A 13,537-nucleotide genomic window follows, 5' to 3' on the forward strand; every position below is an offset into this window, starting at 1 on the left:
CTCACATGAGAGTGGTATACAGTTTCTAACTCTTGCCAAATGCTGAAACTATTCTTTTAAAGTGCACCATTTTAAATTGCAAATTACAAGCAAAATAAACCCATTAGCCCTAATAACAGGTAAGTTAAGATAGAGCGGGTGTGAAGTTAATGTTAAGTGAAGATGTGCTATAAACCACATACAGGAGCATACATCTTTGAGGAGACCACCAACATATCCATTCATTTTTCATGATAACGTTGTTGTCTCAGGGTCTCTGATGCAAGCACTAAACTTTTTATATTCAAAAACTCTCAAACATAAATACTTGTCAGAGAAACTGACATCACTCATCCTTATCTGGAATAACTCCACCTCCATATAGACCTGAAGGCAATTAAAAAGTAGTCAGAAGAAGAGTGAGCAATGTCAGTGTCAAGGACACTCCAGCAGAGCGCACGGTTGCTGATGGACGCGTCGGCTGCTGCAGGGATTAAACCTGTGACCTTCTGATTACAGGGCGGCCTCGCTAACCACCAGGCCGCCCGGGTGGAGGAAAAGAGTAAAAGGAGTATTGATTGGCCGACTCCTGCTGCTTTTGTAATTACAGAACAGCTGTTTGGAGCCTTTGACGCCCTACTGGCCACCGAGTAAACCCAGAGGAGGAATACTTCTCATCTGCTCAGAGAGTTTGGGGCGTCTGGGGCCGAGGAGGAGAAGGCAGAGGAGAGGAGAAATGGAGGACAAAGGGTAGAGGAGATATTGGAAATTATCATAATTTGTTGTAGATAAAATCTGGAGTGTAGTGTTCAGTAAACATGAGGCCCCGATAGCGGCCGCATCAACATTTCATTTGAAACCGAGTGACGGCACAAAGACATTAAGTGACTGAGTGAGAGATCAGGGAGAAAATGTGTGTGTGTGTGTGTGTGTGTGTGTGTGTGTACACGACAGACTGAAGAGAGAAGAGCGACAGAAAGAGTGATGCTAGAAATAACTGGTGTCCATTCTGAAGAAGGCACCCGAGTGTTAACCCACTGCTGTGAGCACACAGGAGACATGTGTTGAATCATAAACACTGTCCTCTTTCACTGCTCGGATTTATCCAGGACACATCTGCGGAAACAGAAATGTATTTTCAAACAGCCAAATCCAGATGCAAACCCTTTTAGATGCCTGGGTCTTTGCTTCTAGTGGTGGCAAACTACAAATGTAAGCTCAGAGTGACAGCTGTGTTCCCTTTCAGACATTTTAGATGTGAGCCGTCAGTTAGATCTCTCAAGTGAAATGTGGCACAATATCTCCCATAACAAGAAGAAGAGCCTGAGAAGGTAGCTATGGGGATAAAACTGGACTGCTTATCAGAGACAGGAGGTAAAAAACAAACAAAATAAAAGAGCACTATCTTACATCATACCTTAAATCAAAAGATTTCAATGTTTAAAGGTAGGTGAGGTCTTTGACAATAAATCTGACAGGTGCATTAGAAGTGAAGCCCAAACTGCCATCTTTTACCTTAGAAGTATTGCAAAGGTCAGTCTATTCCTGTCTTTGGAAGAAGCTGAAAAACAAGAGGCCTGCGTTACCTTAATGCACTAGTAAAAAGACAAGGGTTCAGGCACAACTTCTGCATTTGATCGCTGCCAACTTTGAGATCCACACAGGTTTGGTGTTTGATGTAGCTTTGCAGGCGGGTATTAAGAACGGAGACGCCATCTTCCTTCGCCAGAGTTACAAAGATGGCGACAGAAAAATGGTCATAAAGCTGGTAAAAACTAATAGAGTAGTCTACATCATTGATTCACCTCAGACTTCACATCTTTCCATCTCAGAACTACAACAAAAGCGTATGTTGAGGCTCTTCTGACTCTGAATCAGCCTCACAAGGGACCAATAACCTGAGGGTGCATCAGACTATTGGCACAAAAGATTACAAAAACATTTAATTGTGTTGCCCTCTCATGCTGGTTGACTCTCCGTCACTATGTTGTTGGATTGTGAAGCATGTAGAATTGAATTTTCCAAAAATATCAAGACTGATAGATTGTAAACTTAACCAGCCAATTAAACTATCTAACAAATACTATTCTACGCTTTGTCTATCTCAAGTAATAGTAAAACAGATCCAAATGAAACTACTAATTAGCATGAATATTATACTTTAGGCCAGACTTGCATTATGTTTGAACCCCAAATAATCCTCACTTCATACAGATCATAGCGAGTAAGGGCCCGGGGGGGGGGGGGGGGGGTAACTGTGTGTGTGTGTGTGTGTGTGTGTGTCAGCACTCTCAGAGGGAGTTCCACTGCTGGGTTACAATTACATTTATATTTCAGGGTATTACGCTGGCACTCTTTCAGAGCAACTCTCAATGACTGAGCATGTCCAGTTCAGCGTGTTGCTCAGGGACACTCAGCCCACTGCGGGGATCGAACCTGTGCCCTCGGAGTTACAGAACAATCTCTCACAAACGATGAAGGCCGCGCTGCTACTGGCGAGGCATTGGCTATTTCAGGATTCAATGCAACACTGAGGACGGAGGCTGACATTGGCCCGTCACATCTCATCTCATCGCGCTCACAAAAGCAGAACATAGCCGCCAATTAATGAAAGGTTTCAACAATAATGACATAAACTAATCTTTTAAACAGCTAACAATATTGTTTCCTTAATGTCTTTTATCTTCATTGCAGCATTGTTTAAGCAAAGAAAAGCAGCTAGTAGTGTACCTTGTACAATATGTTGCATTTTTATGGAATAAACTAGCCAACAATATAGTTAAAAACGGACTCGAAGACCATTAAAATGCTACTTAAATACATCAGTAATAACAATCAAATATATAGTTATAAAGTTCTGACAGGGGCCGTAATGAGACTTTTAATTTGGACACATTTTGCAGATAGTACGGTCTGCCAGCATCTTCCTGTCAGTAACATGAATTAAGGTCAAATCCAATGTTTGAGATATGGCTTAAAACAACAAGAGCTGAAACAATTGATTGGTTAATCAATCAGCCGAAACTAAACACCCACGTTGATAACGGATCATCAGTTTAAGTCACTCATCAATCACTAATGTGAGGATGTGCCGCTTCTTCTCTCTCTCACTTTCTCAGTCATTTTGTAGCGAAACAATAATCTTTAACAGCATGATCAACAATGAAAAGAATCATCTCGGACCTAAATAAAACAGACTTGTCTACAGTATTTCTCACATTTGAAACCTTCAGATCAGCAGCTCCTCTGATGTTTTCCTACCTCGCCTCACATTCGCCTTCATAGGAGTGACTAAGCTGAATAAAAACCTTGCCTGCCAGAGAGATTTCCTTTCTTCAATCCCAAGTTTCTCCTCGGTGCATTTCTCCCCTCCTAAATACGCCTCGGGGTAGGAGGGAGGAAAATCGGAGCACTGCCTGGCATTCTAAATGCCGGAGATTAGCTTGCTATGTCAGCTTAGCTTCCGCCCAGATTCAGCTTCTCTGTCGCTCTGCTCCCCTCCACCCCTCTGTCAGCAGCAGCAGCAGCAGCAGCGTACTGCACTCTTGTTAAGTTAGCTCCCTTCCCTACTGTACTTCTGAGTGCACTCGACCAGAGCCCATTTGGGACTGCTGGTTGCCATGGCACCCGCTCCATCCTTCCCACAGGAGCGGCGAAGAGTTGAGTGTGTGACGGGAGACGTCGGGCCATGTGAAAGTTCAGTGCGGTCTTTTGAAACAAAAACACAGCGAGTCTAAATTTAGGAAAGCAGGGTGGGGCTGGAGGGACGCTTGGGGGGGGGGGGGGGGGGGGGGGGTTGATGCTTGCCGCATTTTCCCTTTTTTAAGCGTGATTGTTTCACAGTGTTCCAGGAAGAACAGGGTGCACCGACAGAACCCCCGCGGGAACGCCAGGAATGAAGGGAATGCAGTGAAATTGTGCAGAACAGGAAACGCCGTGTGTAAGAACTGCATGCTGGGTATTTGCGTCAGTGTGAAAATGCTTTGCTTCCTATTCCCAGGCAAAGAAAGCACAGAAGGGAGAGGACCTGGTGCAAATGCAACAGGCAGCTAACTCTTCCTCTGCTGGAGTCGAATCCCTTCACATGGTTGGAGTGAATGCTCTTCCACAAAGATGGTGCACTCTGATTGGATGAGGCTTTGCACTGTCAGGGCACCAAACCACACTTCTGCTTTCATTTTTCATCGAAACAATCCCCCCCCAAAAATACAAAGTTTGCCGACGTGTCCGGCCTCTAACATGCTGAAACAGGATGAAATTAGGAGAAGTACTGCATGAGAACGGTTTCATACACACATTAGCACCGGTGGATTTGGAAAACGAATGTCTTTCAACACCAGCCCAACTGTTGAGTATGTAAATGAGGGTTTGTAAGAATAGAACAGCTGCGAGGCTCATGAAAGTAGGCACCATCTGACTCAGAACGTTTTCCTTCTCCCAAACTCTCTTCCTCCTCCATTTCTCTCTCCGTGTGGATCTCATGGCAATCACAAAATCACAAAATACTCCATTCTCATCGGCAACTGTCCTAAAACTGCCTGTCATTTCCAAACCAATCAAGGCTGTGTTGAATCTCAGAATCTCCATAAATGAAACTTGAGATGGTGAGATAATGCAAATCCATTTGTTTCACAGATATCCTTTTTGTAAATGACATCTTCAAAGGGATTTGGAGGGACACAACTTCTTCTAAACAGTGTCCATTTTCCCACGTTAACCTCTGAAACAGGGCTGAAAATGACACCACTGATAGATGTTTTTCACATCTTTCATTGAAATGCTTGACAGTCAACAGAGAGGCACCAGGAGATTGTGCTGTGCGGTTCTTTAAAACAGTGGTTGTCAATCTGTTTTTGCTTGTGACCCCATAATATGAACCAGCAGTACAATTAAAGTGATTCTCCTTTTTAACATGCACTTTAATTTGAATATATTTAGAGGACAGAGAACGTAAAGCTGTGCACTTGTTTGCAACACAAGTTCCCAGGTTGAGAAACACCGTTTTAAAAACGTTCAAACTAAACTACTTTCTTTTCCCCTGGTTCAATGATCAAACACTAATTTCAAAGGTTGAATTCTCCAGGACACACTTTCTGTAAATCCAAAGAACTGTAGGATGATATGCACCTTGAATTTGCTTTGCAATATGCTGACATTTGTATCATTCAAGTGCAGAGACAACTTCAGAACAAGAAATGCATTGGTGGGGAGTGTGCTAAAAACCTGAAAAAAACATCAGAAGTCTTTTCTGACAACAATAAACACCACAAACAAGAAGAGGCAGGTATAGCACAGATAAACTACAGTATAAAGGATGCTCAACGAACTACAACACATTTATTACAGAGAGGGTGTAACGACACACCAAAGCCAGCAGCTACAAACATCACACAAGTGTATAGCAACTTTAATCTATCAAGGACGGGTAAAACAACATTTGAACACTACAGGGAGGAGAGCCCAGCCCTCCCTAAGGAGACATGGGGGCCCTCTCCTCGGGAGACATCAAAACACAAGAACCTACAACCGAGGGAAAGCCGAGGCCAGCAAACAGAGAGAAAAACACAGATGTGGTGTAACAGGGAACAGACATGTTCAGCTACCATCTGAAACAAGACTGCACAACAGGTCCTGAAGAAGGAGCGAGACAGGCAATCAAGAGCAACACGTAGCACACACACAGCGATCCAGCGCAGCGAGGGTGAGCACAAAACTGCAGCGCAGGGTGCAACTCACCGTGTGGTATCCCCGGTCTATGGGCGGCTTCCCGGTGGGGTACGGATCCACGGTGTCGATGATCGTCTGTCTCTCCCCTTTCTGGTTGATCTTCCGAAAGCGGCGACGGGACTGTCTGTGAGAGGCTTGCCGCTGAAAGTACTCCTCATTTTCATCCATATAGTCCACCTGGAAACGATAGTGAGGGAGGGAGACGGAGAGAGGGGGGAGTGACTGTCTTCATCTTCATTCACGCCCAAAAGCACACAAAAAACCCCACCCTCCTATACTCCAGCTCCGATTCCTCCTCCGCCTCCCTGCCTCCCGCCCCTCTCTTTGCGTAAAAATAGAAGTGTGTGTGGGCTGCGCGATGCACACCTACGTCAAAGGGTGCTCACAGCGCAAAAAAAACAAGAGAGACCAAGGGAGAAAGGAGAGCGAGGAGAGGAGATGGAGAGCGGTGGGGCGCAGATTGATTGACAAGACTGATAAACAAGAGATGGCGTCAGACGGAGTAAAAGACAAGCAGATGGAACAGACGCACTCTCGACTCTCTCTCCGCGTCTGTTAAACGTATTAACCACAATGAAATTGCGTGTTAAAACAAGATAAATCATGTTCCCATTTTTAATGAAATTCGAAGGAGAAAAAAAAAAAAAAGACTTTCCAAGTGGAAAATCACACAGGATGCCAGTTCGACATTTGTGCAGTGAAGTCATATTCTACAGTATTTTGGGGTTGCACTCTGTTGCCTGGCGGCTTTGGTTTAATGCTGGAGTGACATATTTAAGTTTCTTTCTTCTTTGGACCCCCTTCCTCGCGCTCACTCGCCACTTTCACTGCAGCTTCACGTTTTCTTAAAGCGCTCAGCTTCTGAGATTACAACACTGATCTCTCTCTCTCTATCCCTCTCTCTCTCTCCCTCTCTCTCTCTGCCGTACCAACTGCTGCCATGACGACGGCGTGTGAGCGAGAGCGTAAGTGTGATCGCGTGTCTAATTGCAAATCTCAAAGAGCAACGTGTGCATGCATGTACGTGTGTGTGTGTGTGTGTGTGGGCATGTACAGTAACTAGCACGTGAGCGGCTTATTTCTTTTCTTTTCATCTGACGTGTTGGTCTCTTTGCTCATGTTTGTAACTGTGTGCATCTCATACTTATGGGGGGGGGGGGGGGGGGGGGGGGTTATCCAAATGTAGCTATATTTCAGCAGCACAAATCCCTCCTCGGTAATTGCAGGGCGGGTTGGCACCCATTATAGAAAAAAAAAAAAAAAGGGGGTAAGGCCAGAAAGTGTCTGCAGCTAGCAGAGCAGAGGGTGTTATTACCGAGGGGGTTGTGAGAAGCTGCTGATACAGGATCAGTTACAAGAAGGCCCCCCCCCCCCCCTCTCATCTACAACAGCACACTCATGGAGACACAGCAACTACAACATGTGATGTGCCGTGGCTGCAGAGCAGTGCCAACCAGTCCTTATTATATACCGGCAAGACGTGGGTTGTGTGTCATGTCTTAAAAAAAAAAAAAAAAAAAAAAAAAGATGCAGGCGGAGGGGAGGATTTGCATGTGCTAGAAATGGTGGAGAGTGAGTGTGTGAGTTTGAGGAACGCGCTAGAAACCAAAATCAAACGTTAACACCTTAGCAGTGGACAAATGGCCGGCAGGCACTCACACTGGTGTTGTGTTTTGGCTTCATATGCCACAGTGTGCACAGTTTTGCTGGCTATTTGAACAGCTTTGTTCACTGCCCCTCAACACTCTGTTGCCTGCAACTGGCAAAGAAAATATGAATTATGTTTTCGAGTCTGTGTTCCTCTTTAAATGTGAATCTGTTTGAGGATGGATTTGTGGAGGTTATGATGATAGGAAATGTACACTTACAACCGTGAAAATAAACTACAAACGCTTTCTTTCTACTTATCTACTTTTGTTCATCTCAATCATTCAGTTGATACAAAAGTCACAACTGAGGAAGGCTTTCTGATTAAAGAGAAAAACATCCAGTCCAGTTTAGATCCAACTCTCCGGGCCTCCTATTCTTTCATATCTCAACCTACAATTGTCTGATGTAGTGTGTCAACAAATGAGCAGACGTGAAGCCGCAGCGAGCATACTGTGCGTACGTTTTCTTGCAGCACTGTAAACGACAGCTGACAACATCGGTTTTGTCTCTCGTACACTGCCGCCATTTAGCACAAACTTATAAGCAAAATAATGCATCTGTTCTGATATCTGCAGGCTTCAGAGAGCTTCTGGTGAACAGATGATTTGAGACGGGAATGATTTGTTCGGAACAACTGCTTTTGTGAGCCAACATTTGATTTGCCATAAAACTGGGTCAGAGCCTCTCCCAGTCGTGGACTCGAGCAACTCCACGCACGCTGGACTCCATTAAAGACAATAAAATACTGGGATGAAATGTCAATAGGAGGCACTTATAACAGATTAGTAGGGACACCGCTGTAAGACGGTTTGGTGATCCACAGGATAGAGTTCACTCTTAACACATCGAGGAACTCCAAAATCAATCAATCATTATCCACGACGCTGACATCAGAGAAAACTGAAGCCCAAAGCACTGCTGGGTTACACTTAAACCAGAATCAGGTTTTATTTTAGATCAGGTGAATGTAATGTTCTTGTTAGCATAGAAAAGAACCAGAGTTTGACACTGTAAACGGTGAAGAGCACAATGGTTTACAAAAACACAAGATAGGTGTTTGGATTTGGGTTATACGTAATTGAAAATTAACATTTGGGTGGGAAAAGCTTCGTCAAAAATAACAAAAATGACATTTAAAAAATAATACCCGTGTGCTAAAAGTCTGATAAAATGGGACTCACCACAATCATCTCTGAGGGTTCCAGGACGATGCACTCACATCCACGCCGCAGGCTGCCTGCTGATCGCTTCCCAAAACTGGACAGAAAAAAAGAAAAGAAGAAATTAATGAAATTATGAGAAAAACAAGAATTTGGACGTCAACATTTACCTAATAAAAGCAAAGCAGTTTATGTTTCCCTGTAAAATCTGTAATGGCATATTAAGTTAAGAGCTTTTACTCCCACACTGACAGCCAAGACGTCTGTGTAGGTCAATCGGTAAGTCTGTGCCCGACATGTTAAATATGCAGTATGGAATTTCTGTATAAAATATTGAACAGAGCAGCATTGAATGGACAAGTTCCTCCTTTCAGCTGGGACCACACCCACCTGAAGGGAAACACCCGCCTCTGGAAAAGTCCACTTTCACGACGTCACAGTTTGTACAGTATGCCTCGGGCCTAATGAGCGGGGGAACCGGGGAGTATTAAAAAAGAAGCAGAGACCAAAATGTCTTAAAGGAGGGCAGCAGCCATGGAAACTTTGAGCAAGAGGAGATCCAACTTGTGGGCTTGATGAAGAATGCAGCCTTTATCCAGCAGCCGACCTCGATGCAAGGACTTCCTTGTTTGTTTACTTTTTTGCATCTTTCGATACAGAACGCGACCTACATCCGGTTGGTTTGCCGATTGTTTTGTAGGATAAACTCAAGTGACTCCAAGAGGACGGAGGGCTGTCGAGTTTGAGCGCCTCGTGCTGTGCAGCGTTGCATTATTCAGATTCACTAGTCGGGATTTTAGACCTGCAGGTTTAACATTTACATGGAGTCAATATGTGTGGATGCTGAAATAATTATAACATACAACATTTTTAAGCATTTGTAAGCAAAAATGCAGAAATATGATTATTTGCTTCTTTTTCTTGTCCTATGATATCTTTTGGACTGTTGGTTGAGCAAAACAAGAAATTTATGGGCGTCTTTTTGAGCCCTGGGATGTTGTGATGGCCACTTTTCACTAGTTTTTGACATTTGAGACTAAACGATGACCGTTTTCGATCAATCCCTAATGCAAATGATCTTAAATTACAGACCTATATCCTCATTTCTTGCAGTAACTCGCTGTTCTTTCTCAATTCCTAAACTGGGTCTGTTGAGGACTTTTCTTCTTGAACTTCAGCATGTAATTGATACAAAGTGAGTAACTGCGGGTGAAGAAAGTTCTTCGCGGTGCTCACGGTGAAGTGAGCAGTGCTGTGTGGCTACCTGTGTTGAGGCTGTGGAGGTGTCAGCTTTCATCAATCCCACCGACAGGTGCAGACCTCAGGCACAGCATGGTCTAAATGCTTTCAGGCCCCGGGCTTGTGGCTACATGTTGTGGGTATGGCTCGGTCAGGCTGGAAAATAAATACCAGCAAACTGCAAAGAGCCGGCGATATTCCACCTGACACTTTGGCAAAGAGCAAATAATGATTTTTGTGGCGTCTTTTATTTTCTAAAAGTCAATTCCGCTTGCTTTGCTTTTCTCTTTCTGCCTCCTTTCACAGTCGAGCCTTTGTTGTGTTTTTTCCTCTTTTGTCAGCCGTCCTGTTGTTTTTCTCTGCCAGGGCTGCAATTTTACTCGACTAACTTGTTTCTTACTTTCTGATGCCTCTTGAACTAGAGTTTGTCATATAAGTCCACATGATTACAGTTAACTTCTGCTGAGAAGCACAAAGTGAAATCAAAGACAACTTGAGTGGCTGGATCGGATGAAGGCAGTGCGGGGGTTAATGCTGATGGTTGCCGTTTGCTTTGCCTGAGCTTCAGTTTAATGCGTTTTAACTCGGCTTGTATCCCCGACATACACAAGCCGGAATTCCACCACAGGGCCAAACAGAGCTACAGTATGGAGAGCTTACTCTGTGTTTTCTCTCACAAGAAGACAAACGTTGTAATTCTTTTGCAACTTATTTCCAGCAAAGATGATTTGTCAGCTGGGCAGCAGCTTCAGAGGAGCGAGTGCTTCTGATCCGGTTTTGCAGACGTTTGGAGTCGGTACCGGCTCTGATCCTGTTGAGCCTCCCTAGGCCGGCTCTACTTTTGGGGAAAGCGAGCGGTGAATCCAGCCATTACGCATCACGAAACACGTTGGGCCACCAGATGTTAAACAACAACAAAAGGGACATGTTCAATCATGTTCCTCCATTACGCTCCCGACATGAGTAATCCAATCCTCCATTTTGCGGGAGGCAAATGCCACTGGCAATGTGAGATATTAGAGAAGGGATTATGGAAGTGGAGAGTGAGAGTGAGGGGGTGGGAGGGTTTTTCAAACACAAACGTGTCTTGTTTGGAAGATTAAAGCCTCCACTGCTCTACGACTAGTCCTAAGCATATATTAGAGTACCAGATCTGCTGTGTGGGTGAATGTATATCAGGCAACAGATAGAATACGTCTAAATGTGTGATTCTCCCAGTGGATGCTTGGTTGGGTTGGGGTTTGGGCATCTTTGCAGCAATCAACACCGTCACACTGCAAAGTTTGACAAATGCAAATATTTTAATTTCTATTAGCTCCACCGACGATGTGTGCACGATCTATTTGCTATTAATAATGCTGCACTGAGGAATTCAGGTCAAGATGACGTGAGGTTTGTGCTTTCTATCCTGGGAATTAAAGTGTGTGCTGACTGACAAACATATAAAACCAGATAAGAAAAAGATAAGAAATGTGCCAGATGGTTGAGCAGCTTTGTAAGTCAGTTATAACAGAGCACAACACTGAGCAAAGATTATCGGCGTCATACTCTCCACACAAATAATGCTGTTATACGTGTTGCGTTCAACAGCACAATTTTGTGCCGTTAAAAAGATCATTATCCTCACTCCACTTCACTTTGTCCCTTCAAGGGGGAATTCACCGTGCAAAGGCCATTACAAATACAACAGACAACACGCGGTGCATGAATACATAAAGATGCAGCACATACAGACAGAAAAGCCCTCATCAAAAAAAGAATCAAGTCAGAAATGTTCAATGAACAACTTTGCACTTTGAGAAACATATTTGTTTGTGCAGCAGATTCATGACGCATTCACGTCATATCGGATCTTCCTTAATTACCAGTTTCTGACTTCCAGGTGGTTATTATGACTGGGAAACTGGGATGTTTCTAAAGAACTTGATGTATTCAAATTGCCACTTTGTAATATGGATGTGCCACAAATCCAAACAAACATGGACGCCTCATGTCAGCCAATGTCTGTTCAAGGTAATAAAACCCACATTAAATGAATATAGTGTCAAATCACAGTATTTTAAAACCCTCACAAGGCAGATCTACAATCACAACAACTATAATCACAACCGTCTTGATCTAAAAGGTAAAAGCTGCACCAACAACAGCACCTGTTGCATGAAGATGACATGCAGATGAAGGTGTTGCGTCACTTACGTCTCAGCCTGTTTCATAATGCTTTATAACCTCTGACGAGAAGATTTGAGCAAAGATTCAATGAAAGTTTTCAAATGAAACCCTGAAGCTCTTGCTCTCCCAGTTCCCCTCCCGTTACACAACAAGCCCGGGCGTCTGGAATGTCATTCCGCATGCATCACCAGCCTTTCACTCTGCGAGCCCGGCAGTCCCACCGCCAAAGCCTCAGATCCATTCTGCCGTCTGACTGAACCGGTGCAATCCCTAATCTGCACCCCTGGTCTGAGCTGGAGGAGGAGGGTGGGGGGGGGGGCTCCTCACTCTGTTAATCCGTTTAACTGAGTAAATGGTGAGAGGGCACAACAGCTTTTTTAACCCAACGGACCCTTTAAAAAGGGACAAAAGATTAAACTGGTTATGCAAGAGTTCAGACCCAGCTCAGAGAAGGAGGGAAGTGGAGGTCAGAGGAGGGAGAGGACGTCTCTGAAGTGACGCTCAATGAAAACAGCATCCAGGCTTGGGGGAGTTTACCAACATCCCCTCTGAGCTGCAGCGGTCCATCAGACCACCTCTCAACCTTGCGAACAGAAACAGAATTCTGCGGAGTGACGGCTGGAGTGACACTTCTGAAATAGACACCGATGCCAAGAATGTGCGAATGGCACGTGACTTTAGCTCTTCCCAAAATACAACACACAAGAAAAGGGCACTGAAGTAGAGTTTTAGAGAGAGAGAGAGAGAGAGCGACTAAGCTAGCTGCCCAAAACCTTTCCAAGATGTATCAATCAATCATCGCTGCATCTATAAACCATTTCCAACACATTCTCCCCACAGCAGGAGCTCTATCTTTGTTTTGGTTTCAAAGTCTTGTGTAACCCCCCCCCCCCCCCCCCCCACCCCCAACCCAAACATGAAGAACACACACCCCTTTTTTTTTTTTTTTCTGGCAGTACTGGCACTGCACACTGACAGATCCAAAATAAAATCAAAGACGTGTTTCACATTCCAGACTTGAAGGTTATACTGCAACCAGCTCGGCGACTAGTCAGATTTTGAAATCACAACAAAAAACGCAGGAGTTTCCGGGCAGAGCTTCCTGTGAGCCATAATACAGGAGTTAAGTGCCGCTGTAAGTCTGGACACTCACCCCCGACTCTGCAAACCGCTCCCAGAGTGACACCACCAGCAGATAAGATAAGAAGATCCCCGCCGTTAGTCCACAGTCGGTCCAACAAGCACGTTCCAAGTCCCGACACTTTGGTGCGACTGCGGCATATCGTACTGCGCACACCCGAGTGTTGCCGTCTGAGAATGGGAGTGCGTGGCTCTGAAAGTGTGTGTGTGCGGATCAGCCTCTGCCCAATGGCTCTGCCCCCTTTCTCTCTCTCTCTCTCTCTCTCGCTCTCTCCCTCTCTCTGTGTAATGTGGTGCGCTGACTACAGCCAGCATTCCAGCATACGACTCACTTCCTGGCACAGAGACACAATAGAGTGACAGGACGGGGTGTGTGTTCATGTCAGAGTGTGTAGGCGTGGACAGCTTCTGATCTCCCCGTTCGGTAAAAGTTACTCATCAACATCCTTTATCATGAATTCTGTAGAATGTAA

At 44.6% G+C, this 13,537-nt stretch overlaps 1 protein-coding gene across 2 annotated transcripts in view; it reads right to left on the reverse strand.

The window, feature by feature from the left end:
- The window catches only part of rapgef2b (Rap guanine nucleotide exchange factor 2b), a 95,332-nt gene that overhangs the window by 39,470 nt on the left and 42,325 nt on the right, over positions 1-13,537 (reverse strand). For both annotated transcript variants that reach the window (XM_076103254.1, XM_076103253.1), the window contains exons 5-6: positions 8,538-8,613; positions 5,716-5,883 (exon numbers count right to left, since the gene is read on the reverse strand). In XM_076103254.1, the coding sequence (XP_075959369.1) occupies positions 5,716-5,883; positions 8,538-8,613 (244 nt within the window). The remainder of the gene's footprint in view (positions 1-5,715; positions 5,884-8,537; positions 8,614-13,537) is intronic.

The sequence above is a fragment of the Anarhichas minor genome, unplaced genomic scaffold, assembly GCF_050575085.1.
Source record: "Anarhichas minor isolate MPS153535 unplaced genomic scaffold, ASM5057508v1 ptg000028l, whole genome shotgun sequence".
NCBI classification, from domain to species: domain Eukaryota; kingdom Metazoa; phylum Chordata; class Actinopteri; order Perciformes; family Anarhichadidae; genus Anarhichas; species Anarhichas minor.